General features: G+C 42.7%; 1 protein-coding gene across 1 annotated transcript in view; it reads left to right on the plus strand.

Annotated features, from left to right (window-relative positions):
- LOC118368309 (intraflagellar transport protein 43 homolog A) overlaps positions 1–15,510 on the plus strand; it is a 30,551-nt gene extending 15,041 nt beyond the window's left edge. The window contains exons 4-9 of the mRNA XM_035752312.2: positions 2,016–2,054; positions 2,896–2,942; positions 13,540–13,612; positions 14,593–14,668; positions 14,861–14,923; positions 15,229–15,510. Of these exons, the coding sequence (XP_035608205.1) occupies positions 2,016–2,054; positions 2,896–2,942; positions 13,540–13,612; positions 14,593–14,668; positions 14,861–14,923; positions 15,229–15,321 (391 nt within the window). The 3' untranslated portion in view covers positions 15,322–15,510. The remainder of the gene's footprint in view (positions 1–2,015; positions 2,055–2,895; positions 2,943–13,539; positions 13,613–14,592; positions 14,669–14,860; positions 14,924–15,228) is intronic.
- The last annotated feature ends 804 nt before the right edge of the window (positions 15,511–16,314 follow it).

Below are 16,314 nucleotides of genomic sequence, written 5' to 3' on the forward strand. Positions count from 1 at the left end.
AGTCTACATGAGTCTTAATCAAGGGGCCTGTAATGTGTCTTAAGCGTCACCAGCCCAGGACACAGTCCAAGGGCAGCAAGGTGGGCTCCCTCTCTGATCTCTCTTTGACCATCAGACTCCATAGCTGATCACGATGCTTCTGTTGCTATTGTTATCGCTTTGAATAGCATACAAATATGAAAAAAAAGGATAGACAGGGTGGGTTAAGGTGGGGTCAGACTGAAGTATTTCTTTATTTTATTTGTCTCAACAACAAGATCAATAAAGGCTCTATAAATAAAGGCTATAAGTATAAATACATGTAAATGAAGGCTAAATAAACATACATAATACAGTAAATGAAGGCTAAATAAACATACATAATACAGCAGAGATCAGGTCCCACAGCAGTGAAGTGTCCCTAGCGTAGCTGGTTGTTGTGTGGACTAGAGGGTGGATGAGGACCATGTGTGAGGCTCTGCTGAGTCTGCTTCCGCTCCACTCCAGACGAGGCCCTAAGGCCAGGGGGTTGGCTCGGGGGGCATGTCCGCTTTGTCTCTGTCTCCCCTGAGCTCTGTCTGGACCCTGGCCAGTGTCTGCCATCTACACCACTGGTCTCCTGCTTCTCGACGGAGGAGCCCTCAACACTCCTATGGCCCTGTGGTGGCTTCAACCCCAGAGAATATGCTGATCTATTGTAGAGCGGGGAGCCTCCAGAGATTAGTGAATGGATTATTCATGAAGTACAATTTATAAACATATATATAATGTAATTTTTAAAAAAAATATTTAGATTATTGATACACACTAGTAAGGAATAATAAGAAATATATTTGTAGGGCAACATTCTCTTGCCTTAAAAAGCTGTTTTCAGTCCAGAGAAAATTACAGTGTCTGTTTTCTTCAAAACCAGTAGGGGGCACTCCTCTACCAGTAGAACCTGCCGGTACCGTGTATCTCCTCCAAAACATTATCCAGAAACACTCTTATGTAAAAGTAACTTTGTAAAAAGTTGTCTTCATAGCCAAAAATTCACAGACTGCCTTGGTCTAAAATGTTACGATTTTAAGTCTTGATTTGCTTTTCTAATGTTGCTTGTGGTGAGGATACCTTTATTCGACAGTAGCCCTGTTTTGTGTAATATTATCTCCCCTAACCCTGGTGTGAAACAGTGTTATGCCAAGAATAGTGTGTTGAGGTGAGAATGTGTGAAAAGACAGGGATTCTGTCAGTGTGTGTAGGGCGTGGCATGCAGTCAAGCTGGGCTGTGTAAATGGAGAGGTGTCTGAAAATAGCCCCGTGGTCCAGCAGGGGAGGAACAACCGAGAAGAGGAAAAACAGAGAATACAACCTAGGACAGGGATGGGCAACTTTGATGGGGGTTGGGGACACACAAAAATCTGAATTCATCATGAGGGGACGCAGTGGCTCGCGGGGCTGGGTACCCACATCCATACTTATACATGCAGTCAGAGCTCTAGCCTTTTAGTATCCCTAAGTGAAATTTGATTTGCATTCCTGGTAATATACTCATGTCCCCCATGGACCGGCTCATACATATAAAGCATCCTCCATTCAGGCTGCAAAGGCATAATTGTCTGAAAACCCGAAAATAGTTTTATTATTAAGACAGTACACGTATTTTCCTAGTTTTTTTTCCCGACGTGTTGCCACTAAAACGAGTTAAGGAGGAAAGTTGTGCCTTTGGAGCCTGTATCTGCCTAGGCTAAGACTCTGACTCTGTTTCTATTTTCATTTTTGGGAAATTGATCCACGGGCCTACAAAAGGGGGGCTGCCAGTTGCCCATCCCTCACCTAAGCCTTAGGAGGCTCAAATCTAACTGAGCAACTAGCCTACATCAGAAACCATTAGTGGTTTTTAAGATTAAGCTTTCAAATATCAATAGAATCAATAAGGTCATTGGTTTGTCTGTTAAAATTGAATAGATTTTAGTCGTTTTATTTATGTGGCACAAAAGCATTTTGTCTTTGTTCCTTTGTTGTATAATCTATCAATTATGTTCACTGTTCCGTAGGTCTGGAAGAAGGCCTGCCATGGTGGAGGACGTGGAAGAGTAAGTTCACTTAGTCTCGTCTTTTCACTCTGAAATATTTCCCTCAGTTGTTGATTAAATTAAATAACTATTTGGTTAAAAAAAATATACAGGAATCGAAATTGGACCAATTTAAATGTTTGTGCCCGATGCTCTGATTTGGAAATTGCTGTACTTGGTTGCAACTAATCCTCGCCTTCCAAGAACAATCACTTAACATGATTAAAATCCAGCGTGACTGAGTTGTCATCACTTTTATTGTTGTTGGGAGCCAAGTTAGCCTGTTATTTTAGTTCTTCCATGTTGCCAACTTGCATATTAGGCCTTGAATAGACAGTAGTGAGATGGAAGGAGACTAGAGGACATGGTGTGTTTTACTCATCACGGCTGGAGGCCCATGCTTGAATAGCAGTGTTGAGACACAGGCTTTGAAAGAAACACAGGCAGCGCGACAAAATAGTCCTTTGATCTATGTTCTTTTCACCACCAGCCCATCTCAGTTCCATTTATTTGCTGCCTCCGTTGTGTTTTTGATTCATTCTTAGAGGGATACTGTTGAGTTCACTGAAGCCCTGGGCTGCTCACAGAGACAATCAGCCAGGCAGTCCCACTGATGCTGCTGTGTCTGTGGAGCCTTTAGGCTGTGTCTGCTGCTGTATTGTAGAAACAGTCCCAGTCAGTCTGCAGTAGACAGACAGAGGCAGAGCAAGCCTCCTATCAGGCTGATCTAGAGCCTCACTCAGCCCACAGAAACCGGCCCATCATCAAAGCACAACAGCCCAGTCTAAGTCTGGCTCCCTGTGATGACCTCACCACTGAAAGCCTTCAATAATTCATACTCTCCCACTTCCTGTTTCTGCAGCCGACGCCTTCGACCACAAACCCCCCAGGGCTCGGATGATGAAGGAGGTGAGAGCACCCTTGTATCCCAGTCCCGCATCTCTTCTGGCGGGCAGAGCTGAGTCCTCCAGTCCCTCCACAGCACATTCATCCAAAATAGAGCAGATAAGCTGCCTCTCGTCTTATCGCTTTCTTTAACAGTCCCAACATATTTGTTCTCGGTGCTAGTGAGGAATCCTCTGTAGCACATCTGCTTCTGACCACCTACTGTGAGACACCCAAAACTTACCAGAGAACACAATCGTTTAGATGAATGTGACAGGTGAATATGTTAATTTGATACGTTTAGAGAACTGTAGCTGATCACTGGTTATCCCCTCATAAAATCACATTATACACAGTCCATAACAGACCTCAAATACAGTATTCACTAAATGAATTATCCTATTCAGTGGCTGAAGCAGGATTTAAGTGTCTCTTTCCTTTGAGCGTTACACACACACACACACACACACACACACACACACACACACACACACACACACACACACACACACACACACACACACACACACACACACATCTTCTCCTCTCTCTCTCACACACACACACACACACACGTCTTCTCTCTCTCTCTCTCTCACACACACACACATACACACACATCTACATGTTGGGGCAGGTGCTTTAGAGCGTTGAACCAGCGGGGAACGCTCAATGCTAGCCTCTGACTTGGTCACCTCAGGGCCTGGTTCTCTGCATCACAAACAATTTCAGAGTAGACATTTCAACAAAGCACGGCCTGGGATAATTGTTCCATTTTTCGGAGCAAAGCACCAGGGGAAATAAGGGTGAAATTGCCTTAGCAAAGATAGGAGTGGTGAGCCCCTGATTATTTAAGAAGTTATATTATATACATGCCAATGGCCCGGGCTGGATGGCGTTGTATAAGGAGGTTTTCTGTGACGTATTAAACTGACATATTGATGAGGAACAGAAGCACTGAAGCACTGTCATACTTAATGAAACACCTACCCACCATTATAGCCCTCTTCTGTGGATGTACAGTGCATTCGGAAAGTATTCTAACCCCTTGACTTTTTCCTCATTTTGTTACATTACAGCCTTTTATTCTAAAATTGATTATATATATTTTTCCCCTCATCAATCTACACACTACCCCATAATGACGAAGCAAAAGCAGGTTTGTAGAAGTTTTTGCAGATGTATTTTTTTTTTTAAACATCACATTTACATAAGTATTCAGACCCTTTACTCAGTACTTTGTTGAAGCAACTTTGGCAGCAATTACAGCCTCGAGTCTTCTTGGGTATGACGCTACGACGCTACACGCTTGGCACACCTGTATTTGGGGAGTTTCTCCCATTCTCTGCAAATCCTCTCAAGCTCTTTTAGGTTGGATGGGGAGCATAGCTGCACGTCTATTTTCAGGTCTCTCCAGAGATGTTCAATAGGGTTCAAGTCTGGGCTCTGGCTGGGCCACTCAAGGACATTCAGAGACTTGTTTCGAAGCCACTCCTGCATTTTCTTGGCTGTGTGTTTAGGGTCGTTGTCCTGTTGGAAGGTGAACCTTTGCACCAGTCTGAGGTCTTCAGGGCTCTGGAGCAGGGCTTCATCAAGGATCTCTCTGTACTTTGCTCCGTTCATCTTTCCCTCAATCCTGACTAGGCTCCAAGTCCCTGCCGCTGAAAAACATCCCCACAGTATGATGCTGCCACCTCCATGCCTCACCTTAGGGATGATGCCAGGTTTCCTCCAGACGTGATGCTTTGCAGTTAGGCCAAATAGTTCAATCTTGGTTTCATCAAATCAGAGAATCTTGTTTTTCATGGTCAGAGTCTTTAAGTGCCTTTTGGCAAACTCCAAGGGGGCTGTCATGCCTTTTACTGAGGAGTAGCTTCCGTCTGGCCACTCTGCCATAAAGGCCTGATTGGTGGAGTGGTGCAGAGACGGTTGTCCTTCTGGAAGGTTCTCCCATCTCCACAGCATAACTCTGGAGCTCTGTCAGAGTGACCGTCGTGTTCTTGGTCACCTCCCTGCCCATGGCCTTTCTCCCCCGATTGCTCAGTTTGGCTGGGCGGCCAGCTCTAGGAAGAGTCTTGGGGTTCCAAACTTCTTCCATTTAAGAATGATGGAGGTCACTGTGTTGTTGGGGACCTTCAATGCTGCAGAAATGTTTTGGTACCCTTCTGTGCCTCAAAACAATCCTGTTTCGGAGCTCTACGGACAATTCTTTCGACCGCATGGCTTGGTTTTTGCTCTGACATGCACTGTCAACTGTGGGACCTTATATAGACTGGTGTGTGCCTTTTCAAAATCATGTCTAATCAATTGAATTTACCACAGTTGGACTCCAATCAAGTTGTAGAGACACCTCAAGGATGATCAATGGAAACAGGATGCACTTGAGCTCAATTTCCAGTCTCATAGCAAAGGGTCTGAATACTTCTGTAAATAAGGTATTTTTGTTTTTATTTGTAATACATTTGCAAACATTTCTAAAAACGTGTTTTGACATTATGTGGCATTGTGTGTAGATGAGGAATAATGTGAATTTAATCCATTTTAGATTAAGGCTGTAACGTAACAAAATGTGGATAAAGTCAAGGGGTCTGAATACTTTCCGAATGCACTGTATGTGCTTAGAATCCTAATAAAGTGTATTTGCACATTGTTGTAGGATGTTGTAGGTTTAGATGTTATGAACTTCATTACTGGAATTAGATGTACAAAATAATGTAAACATTTGACATCTTCTTTTAGTTTTATGGCCACTTTGTTTTTACAAAGCCTTTTTAATTTTTCATTGTTCTTCTGTCTTTTTTTTAAACGATTATAACAAAACGTAATAAATGTTTTTGACAATGCTTTTAAGTTGCTCACAAGAACACACACACACACACACACACACACACACACACACACACACACACACACACACACACACTCATGCTTACACACACCCTAGCTGAAAGGGTCAGTTGTGTGGAGACCCCAGTGGTACCGTTCTTACCCAGCAAATGCAGCTGGAAAGAAACTTCCTCAGTGGAGGGCCACCTCTTAATACAGTGCCGGCGGCTGGGGCAGTGGAAATTGCAGTGCTGAGGGTTAGTGAGATAGCCCCTCCGATCTTGATTATGTCCCCTACCCTATCCCTTATGTCCACTGGCTAGAAGCAGAGAGAGAGAGGGCTAGCCCTTTCCCCCTCTCCCCCTTGGCTGGCTTACAGTCCCCTGCCAGTCTCATTGCAAAGAACTGCCATTACAAACACACTAATCTGTTCTCAATCTGTTTCTTTTCTGTCTCCGTCTCTCTCTCTCTCTCTCTGTCAGTGATCTGCTTAATATTGTCCCATAAGCTTTTCAAATGTAGTCCGTGCCTAGGTAATCATCCCATAGCCTCCCTGCTTAGATTATAGCAGCCCTGCCTGGTGATGTGTGGAGGTGTCCCCAAAGTCGCTGACTGCGGCGTGCCTGCTGGGAGTATGTCTACATTCACAGCAAATTATCCCCTTTTGATATTTACATGCTTCAGCGAGGAAACTCGCCGTGACCGTGTAATAAGGATAGGCTTGGCCCAGTCGCCGCCAGACAAAGCAACCTTGATAGATGTCCAGGCTGCAATGGGGAATGGAGGATGTGTATCAGGTAATGTGTGCCAGCAGTGCTGGGAACAGACGTCTCTTTCTGATGGCATTGCCCTTTCCTTCAGAAAGAAAAACGGCAGCTTGTTTGCAGCTCCTATTTATACTCTCTTGACGTCCAGTAATAGGTTGAATTTGAAGCTCATTTTAAAATGTTTGACTTTTTTTTCACTTAGTAATAGAGTTTGGGTAACACTTTACTTGACACCCAGCGTCATAACACATTATGACATGATCATAACCATGTCATAATTTGTCATGACTGCTGACAATTTGTCATAACCTATTATAATATGGTCATAACACTGTCTTGACACATATTTAGACCTGTTTGGCATATATTGCTTTATTTTATGGCTGGATTTATCACACTTACGCAATAGTGTCAAAACCCACACAAGTTACCACACAAGTTACCGCTGTAGTTATTTTATGGCTGGTTATGACACCTATATAAGAGTGTCAAAACCCACACAAGTTACCACTGTAGTTATTTTATGGCTGGTTATGACACCTATATAAGAGTGTCAAAACCCACACAAGTTACCACTGTAGTTATTTTATGGCTGGTTATGACACCCAAATAAGAGTGTCAAAACCCACACAAGTTACCACTGTAGTTATTTTATGGCTGGTTATGACACCTATATAAGAGTGTCAAAACCCACACAAGTTACCACTGTAGTTATTTTATGGCTGGTTATGACACCTATATCAGAGTGTCAAAACCCACACAAGTTACCACTGTAGTTATTTTATGGCTGGTTATGACACCTATATCAGAGTGTCAAAACCCACACAAGTTACCACTGTAGTTATTTTATGGCTGGTTATGACACCCAAATAAGAGTGTCAAAACCCACACAAGTTACCACTGTAGTTATTTTATGGCTGGTTATGACACCTATATAAGAGTGTCAAAACCCACACAAGTTACCACTGTAGTTATTTTATGGCTGGTTATGACACCTATATCAGAGTGTCAAAACCCACACAAGTTACCACTGTAGTTATTTTATGGCTGGTTATGACACCTATATCAGAGTGTCAAAACCCACACAAGTTACCACTGTAGTTATTTTATGGCTGGTTATGACACCTATATAAGAGTGTCAAAACCCACACAAGTTACCACTGTAGTTATTTTATGGCTGGTTATGACACCTATATCAGAGTGTCAAAACCCACACAAGTTACCACTGTAGTTATTTTATGGCTGGTTATGACACCTATATCAGAGTGTCAAAACCCACACAAGTTACCACTGTAGTTATTTTATGGCTGGTTATGACACCCAAATAAGAGTGTCAAAACCCACACAAGTTACCACTGTAGTTATTTTATGGCTGGTTATGACACCTATATAAGAGTGTCAAAACCCACACAAGTTACCACTGTAGTTATTTTATGGCTGGTTATGATACCTACATAAGAGTGTCAAAACCCACAAAACCTAACACTCAAGGCAAAACATTCCTTTACACCATAGCCAACAGTATGTTATATATCTGTGCTCAATTACAATGATAATTGAACATGGTACATGTTCGATTATCATTGTAATTGCGCACAGATTAATGTCAGACATGCGCTTACCCCAGTGCCCTGTTGCTGAAGATGGATGAATGCAGGAGCAGGACAAGATACCCTCTTTTTGACTGATGACTGATATAAGAGCATGTATGTGATAGGCCTATCTGGCGTATATGATTATGATGGTCATAATGCTTCTTGACAGTGTCATAAAAGTTATTTGAAATATGAAGAAATAAACATGACAAATAATGAAATACAACAACAACAAAGGAAAGGAAGGAAACTTCTTAGCAGGGAAAAACTCATTAGAAAATATGTGGTTTTTGACACTCTTATGTAGGTGTCATTACCAGCCATAAAATAATGCAATATATGTAACAACAGGTATAAATACAGTACGAGTCAAATGTTTGGGCACACCTACTCATTCAAGGATTTGTCTTTATTTTTACTATTTTCTACATTGTGGCATAATAGTGAAGACAACAAAACTATGAAATAACACATATGGAATCATGTAGTAACCAACAAAATGTTAAACATATCAAAATATATTTTAGATTCTTCAAAGTAGCCTTACTTTGCCTTGATGACAGCTTTGCACACTCTTGGCATTCTCTCAACCAGCTTCACCTGGAATGCTTTTCCAACAGTCTTGAACGAGTTCCCACATACAGTTGAAGACGGATGTCATTAAAACTCGTTTTTCAACCACTCCACAAATGTATTGTTAACAAACTATTGTTTTGGCAAGTCAGTTAGGACAATTACTTTGTGAATGACACACAAGTAATTTTTCCAACAATTGTTTACAGACAGATTATTTAAATTATAATTCACTGTATCAGAATTCCAGTGGGTCAGACGTTTAAATATACTAAGTTGACTGTGCCTTTAAACAGCTTGAAAAATTCCAGAAAATGATGTCATGGCTTTAGAAGCTTCTGATAGGCTAATTGACATAATTTGAGTCAATTGGGGTGTACCTGTGGATGAATTTCAAGGGCTACCTTAAAACTCAGTGCCTCTTTACTTGACAAAAATCAAAAGAAATCAGCCAAGACCTCAAAAAGAAAATTGTAGACCTCCACAAGTCTGGTTCATCCTTGGGAGCAATTTCCAAATGCCTGAAGATACCATGTTCAACTGTACAAACAATAGTACGCAAGTATAAACACCATGGGACCAGGCAGCTGTCATACCGCTCAGGAAGGAGACTCGTTCTGTCCCCTAGAGATGAACGTACTTTGGTGCGAAAAGTGCAAATCAATCCCAGAACAACAGCAAAGGACCTTGTGAAGATGCTGGAGGAATCAGGTACAAAAGTATCTATATCCACAGTAAAATAAGTCCTATATTGATGTAACCTGAAAGGCATCTAAGCAAGGAAGAAGCCACTGCTGCAAAACCGCCATAAAAAAAGCCAGACTACGGTTTGCAACTGCACATGGGGACAAAGATCATACTTTTTGGAGAAATATCCTCTGGTCTGATGAAACAAAAATAGAACTGTTTGGCTATAATGACCATCGTTATGTTTGGAGGAAAAAGGGGGAGGCTTGCAAGCCGAAGAACACCATCCCAATCGTGAAGCACAGGGGTGGCAGCATCATGTTGTGGGGGTGCTTTGCTGCAAGAGGGACTGGTGCACATGGCATCACGAGGAGGAAAATTATTTGGATATATTGAAGCAACATCTCAAGACATCAGTCAGAAACTTAAAGCTTGGTCGCAAATGGGTCTTCCGAATGGACAATGACCCCAAGCATAATTCCAAAGTTGTGGCAAAATGGCTTAAGGACAACAAAGTCAAGGTATTGGAGTTGCCATCACAAAGCCCTGACCTCAATCCCATAGAAAATGTGTGGGCATAACTGAGAAAGCGTGTGCGAGCAAAGAGGCCTACAAACCTGACTTAGTTACACCAGCTCTGTCAGGAGAAATGGGACAAAATTCAACCAACTTATTGTGGGAAGCTTGTGGAAGTTGACCCGAAACCTTTGACCCAAGTTAAACTATTTAAAAGCAATGCTGCCAAATACTAATTCAGTGTATGTAAACTTCTGACCCACTGGGAATGTGATGAAAGAAATGAAAGCTGAAAGGAATTATTCTCACTACTATTATTCTGACATTTCACATTCTTAAAATAAAAAGTGGTGATCCTAACTGTCCTAAGATGGAATTCTTACTATGATTAAATGTCAGGAATTTTGAAAAACTGAGTTTAAATATATTTGGCTATGGTGTATGTAATCTTCCAACTTCAACTGTATACTGTGCAGTTGTTGGCTGCTTTTCCTTCATTTTGCAGTCCAACTCATCCCAAACCATCTCAATTGGGTTGATGTTGGGTGATTGTGGAGGCCAGGTCATCTGATGCAACACTCCATCACTCTCCTTCTTGATCAAATAGCCCTTACACAACCTGGAGGTGTGTTTGGGTCCTTGTCCTGTTGAAAAGCAAATAATAGTCCCACTAAGCGCAAACCAGATGGGATGGTGTATTGTTGCAGAATGTTGTGGTAGCCATGCTGGTTAAGTGTGCCTTGTATTCTACATAAATCCCCAACATCCGTTCACCTACTCTGCGTCTCACAAGGACACGGCGGTTGGAACCCAAACTCTGAAATTTGGACTCATCAGACCAAAGGACAGATTTCCACCGGTCTAATATCCATTGCTTGTGTCTCTTGGCGCAAGCAAGTCTTCTTCTTATTGGCGTCCTTTATTGGTGGTTTCTTTGCAGCAATTTGACCATGAAGGCCTGATTCACGCAATCTCCTCTTAACAGTTGATGTTGAGATGTGTCTGTTACTTGAACTCTGTGCAGTTAACTCTAATGAACTTATCCTCTGCAGCAGAGGTAACTCTGGGTCTTCATTTCCAGTGGCGGTCCTCATGAGAGCCAGTTTGATGGTTTTTGCGACTGCGCTTGACTGACCTTCATGTCTTAAAGTAATGATGGACTGTCATTTCTCTTTGCTTATTTGAGCTGTTCTTGCCATAATATGGACTTGGTCTTTTACCGAGAAGGGCCATCTTCTTTATACCACCCCTACCATGTCACGACACAACTGGTTGGCTCATTAACTCAAATTCGACAAATTAACTTTTGACAAGGCACACCACGTGTTAATTGAAATTCATTCCAGGTTCCTACCTCATGAAGCTGGTTGATAGAATGCCAAGAGTGTGCAAAGCTGTCATCAACGCAAAGGGTGGCTATTTTGAATAATCTCAAATATAAAATATATTTTGGTTTGTTTAACCCTTTTTTTGTTTGTTTACGAGATGATTCCATATTTGTTATTTCATTCATTTAGTTGTACAATATAGTAAAAGTAGAGAAAAGCCCTGGAATGAGTAGGTGTGTCCAAACGTTTGACCGGTACTGTATATGGGTCATGACTGTGACCATATTTTGACAGGTTATGTCAGCTGTTATGACACTGGGTGTCAAGTAAAGTGTTTCGAGAGTTTGCATATAGAGAACCTAACCCTTGCTGTTTCACGTTGAACTCTCGTAGAATAGTGTTAATAGTGCATTATTGGCTGAGAGAGTGAGGGGGGGGGGGTGGGACAACCCAGGAAGCTATTTGCAAAGAGCTGGACAGCGCGGCTTTTTGATGTCATTGCGCTAAGACCATTAAATTTGATTGGGGGTCCGGAGGGGATGGATTCTGCTGAACACTGTGCTTTGTAAATGAGAGGACAAAGTGTCACCGGGGCCTCATGAATATGAAATACCCACGCTTGCGTTTATTTGGATATCAGAAACACAGATGAATCTTGTCAGCGGCTAAACGAGTGTGGCATTTTAAATTTTATTTAATTAAAAAAAGAGAACGGAATTAGTTATCAACTGATGATGATGTTTGTTATCTGTGTAAAGTTGCTGGGATTATTTTCTGTTTCCTTCAACTGAAGAATCCTTCATAACATTAATCGTTTTGCTCATTTAGCTCATTCTAGGAACATATAACTTCCTTAACTTTTTATTTTGTCATTGCTGAAATATTTGCTTAACTGTTATATGAGAATGGTAGACTAATCCTCTGAGAAAGTATGTATTTTGAAGTATTTTGAAGGTATAGTGACAGATCTACAGATATTTCCTCCCATCAGATCGTGCCTCCCATCTCCTGGCCTCTATCTAGCTCCACTATTGACTTTCCCCTCAGGGTGCAGCGCTGTGTTCAGAGATTACTGACATTCCTGCTCCCTCTCTCCCTCTCTCCCTCCCGCTCCCCTGCTCTCTCCCAGCCTCTCCACTGACACCTAGCACACTGTCTGTCTGTAGGAAGTCAGAAGGAAATGGAGCTGCACTTTTCAATTGCCTTCAACCTAAACCAGTATTGAAAAAAGAGACAAAACAACATAAAATCAGACCTCTCCTCTGAGTGCACATGAGTTGTCTCTGTTTTATTTGTTGCTCATTTAGAGTTGTTACATGGCGACAAGGATTAGATAGATTTCTGTGACTTTGATGTTGACAGGCAACTCTGATGGCCAAGTTTGCACAAGTATGAATTTATCGTTTTTAGTTGTGGAAGTAGGGGAGACCACCTTCCCTCAAATATGATGTAATATTTATTATTTTGTAATGTTTGTTTCTAACATAGTAAAATGCATGTATTAATTTCATATTAATTATACAGGTGCATTTAAGTGTCTTCAACATTTCAATATTCATCCTACTTCCTCACAGTCTGTCTGTCTGTCTGTCTGCCCCCCCCACACACACACACACACCTTCGCCCACTCTAACAAAAGTCCATCTGAAATGTGCTGTGAAAGTTTGCCCTGTCCTTCTTGGGAGCGGAGCCATCCTCTGTCCTGTTGCGTTTTGCCAATTAAAGCGAGTTCCCACTGTTTGAGCAGCGGGCTGGCGGCTCCTGGCACCGCAGCCCCTGCCAGGCCGCACCGTGACTTCCGACCCCACACAGATGGGCCCGCCAGCAAATACTCTTGCACATGGCTGGATGCCGCCCCGGTCCGAGTGGCAGAGTGGTCACGGAGGTCGGCCTGCCGGCCAACGCGGGTCCTGGGGGTGGGCGGCGCTGACAGGGCCCAAATGCTGGGGTAGCGGGGGGTGCTTTCCGGGGAGCCCCTGGCCAGCGCCCCTCTCGCAGCAGGAAGACCTGCTGCCTGGCCTCCTGAATATTCATGGCCGCCTGGCTATTGTGACAGGGCAGCTCTACGGAGGATGTAGGGAGAGAGGGAGGGTATGAATCAGGTGCCAATTTACTCTGAGACACTCACACGTACACACAAACTGTCATACTAAACACAAAGCAGACTGTATCTTTGAAATGAGTGTTTCTGTAATCCATGTCCAGTTTATGTGATTGACCACTATTGTTTCTCAGTTAACACTTTAGATGTACAGATTGAATGACTAAATAAGGGAGAGGGTGACATTGATGAGATATTTATATGTTCTGTATGTATATTGTGTTTTAGATATTCCAGTTATTCCAGACCTTGATGAAGTACAAGAGGAAGACCTTACCATGCAAGTTGCTGCTCCTCCAAGGTACTGTAAACAACACCAGCCTCCCCTTTAGTTGACTCCAGTTACTCAAACTCCTAGATGGCATCCCATCACTCTGTTTTCAAAGTTGAAGTGTATCCATTTGGTCAGTCTTGTGAATACAGACATGCCTCCTCACCCTCACTGGCTGCTTAACTGTTCACGTCTCTGAAGTGACCTGATAGGACCTGACAGCTGAGTTCAGATACCTCTGGAGGGTTACAGACCCAGCCCACCCTCAGAGCCATGTACAGTACCTGGCCTACATTTGAACATCAATGAGAGTTAAAGATAATAATACACTGGTCTTAAATGGTGTCTTGACTGTTACCTTGCCTCCTCTCATCATGGTAATGAAGGTGTCTTGGCATATTGGGCCGTTATGCAGAAATAACAGTTAAGGTGTGATTTATGCACGGCTGTTAGTGGGGCCCTTACAAGTGGGGCCCTTTGATTTACAGGGCAGTGAGAGATGCGCCGACATGTGTCCACTATGTAGCGCGGCTATGACAGCGGCGGGGGTTATTAGGCTGGGGCCCGCTCTCTGTACGAGATAATATCCACATTGAACTTATTGAGGGGGCAATGTAGCGTGTAATGTGCAGTAAGTAGGACTGGCATGCACTGCTAGGCCATCGCCACTTTCAGAGCCCTCTTAATTCCAACTACAGATAAGCAGCTGCGTTTCAAATTGAGGCGGTTACCACTTGGCGCCCATCTCCTGATCTCTGTCCTTTATGAACTCTCCGTGCCCTGTAAGCACTTACCCTAAACTTCTGAGAAGCTATCTGTCTCACAGAGTGATACTTGCAAGTTGTACTGTACTATGATACAGTTTGTCGATTGGTCTGGTGATATCTTACTGATGCAGATAGTGGCTATATTTGAATAGACAGCCTCTAATGAGGAAAAGCATGCCAACATTTAGTATAGCACATCTACAATAGGATTTTTGTTTACTTAGTGTTTGTTCTTCTCCTCAGCATCCAGGTGAACCGGGTAATGACATACAGAGATCTGGACAATGACCTCATGAAGTACTCTGCCTTCCAGACCCTGGTAAGACAGCTCATATGGGCCCCACACACACAGCCAGGTTTCAACTGCTCATTTATTTGTCTTTGTAATAGATTACCCAGCCTGCCTTTTAAGGAGGTCCTTTTAGGATGCATCCAATATCAATCCCTTCTCTCTGAGGAGTATGTTTCTGCACGCTGAGGGTGTTCTCGTAAGGTCTATGTCTCTCCCTAGGATGGGGAGATTGACTTGAAGCTCCTCACCAAGGTTTTGGCTCCAGAGCAGGAGGTGCGGGAGGTGAGTGAGGTTTTCTTTGTAAATATAGCTGCTGTGTTCCATGTGAGGGGGGTGTCCAGCTGTTTCTGAAGCACCAGGGGAGGTTGCCTTCCAGTCTCCTAGGTAATCAAGATTTATGATGTGTGCATTAACACGCTCTACTATCTTTCTCCCACCTTCCCTGGGATGTTCGCTCTGTCTTGCTCTGCTTCTCCTCCTCTATTATTTTCCTCGCTTTCTTCTTTCTCCCTCTTTTTCTTCATCTGCTTTTCCTCTCTGTTCCTCTCGTTTCCATCTCTCTCTTTTCCTCTCTATCTATCTATCAGGAGGACGTGGGTTGGGACTGGGATCGTCTGTTTACGGAGGTGTCCTCAGAGCTGCTGACGGAATGGGATCAAGGAGAGAAGGAGGAGTTATGATGTGTTATGATGACGAGCCTCCCCAGGATGGGATCGGGTGGACCAGGATGCCTCCTCTGGGACCTGGGTGGGTGCATGACAATGCTCTGTCCAAACATAGGGACCATCAAGTATATGTAGCTTGTTGTTCATATTCCAAATTCATTGCACAATGTATTTATTTTTTCTAATAAATTTAAACACGCCACATTTGTAGGTGTATTTGTTGTGAAATTAATTACTGTAATTTCTATAGTAGGTTGCAAATGAATCATCTTCTCTAAGACATGTGTGCGGTATTTCACTGCAATGCTATCTGTTTGAATCTACCAAGACTGCTAGAAGACAAATCACTTTTGTTTAAAAATGCTGAATGCCTAAATGGTCTGATACAGATCAAAATGCCCTCATCTCCCGCCTGCATTATCTACCCCCCTACAACCTCAGTCAGATACAAGTCCAAGGTTGACAATCACCTAAGCTGAAATCCACTTAATTGTGGTCAAATTAACATTCTTCATTAAAGCCCACAACTTTATTGTTATTGACTGTGCCATTGACTTTATCTTCCAGCTCTTCAACAAGAGCTGCCCCCTCTTCACTATTATCTCAAATGCATTGAACACACTTCCTATTGACAAATGGGGGATTAGCATACATTATATAAGGAAGACATCTTTCTCATTTGGAGATGGCTGGAGGTGTCCAGATGCTCTCTCCAAACTTACATAACAACCATGCATCAAACCCAAACCACAGGGCCTTAGGAGAGGCTGTAATACTATATATGCCTATGGGCCTGAACATGAGTCCAATTCAACATAATACAGATTATTAGTAGCGAAGAAGCCCTCGGTGGAGTATGTCCTCTGCTCTTTAGTTTTTTATATGTAAGGATGGAATCATTCATACCTAAGATCCTCTCACTGTCATAGTTTGCACACAAATGTTTAGTATGTATCAGTGTGTGTTTATGCCTTGTCTCCACTTAGATTAGTCTTTGGATCATGTGTG

Source organism: Oncorhynchus keta, chromosome 35, assembly GCF_023373465.1.
Source record: "Oncorhynchus keta strain PuntledgeMale-10-30-2019 chromosome 35, Oket_V2, whole genome shotgun sequence".
NCBI lineage: Eukaryota > Metazoa > Chordata > Actinopteri > Salmoniformes > Salmonidae > Oncorhynchus > Oncorhynchus keta.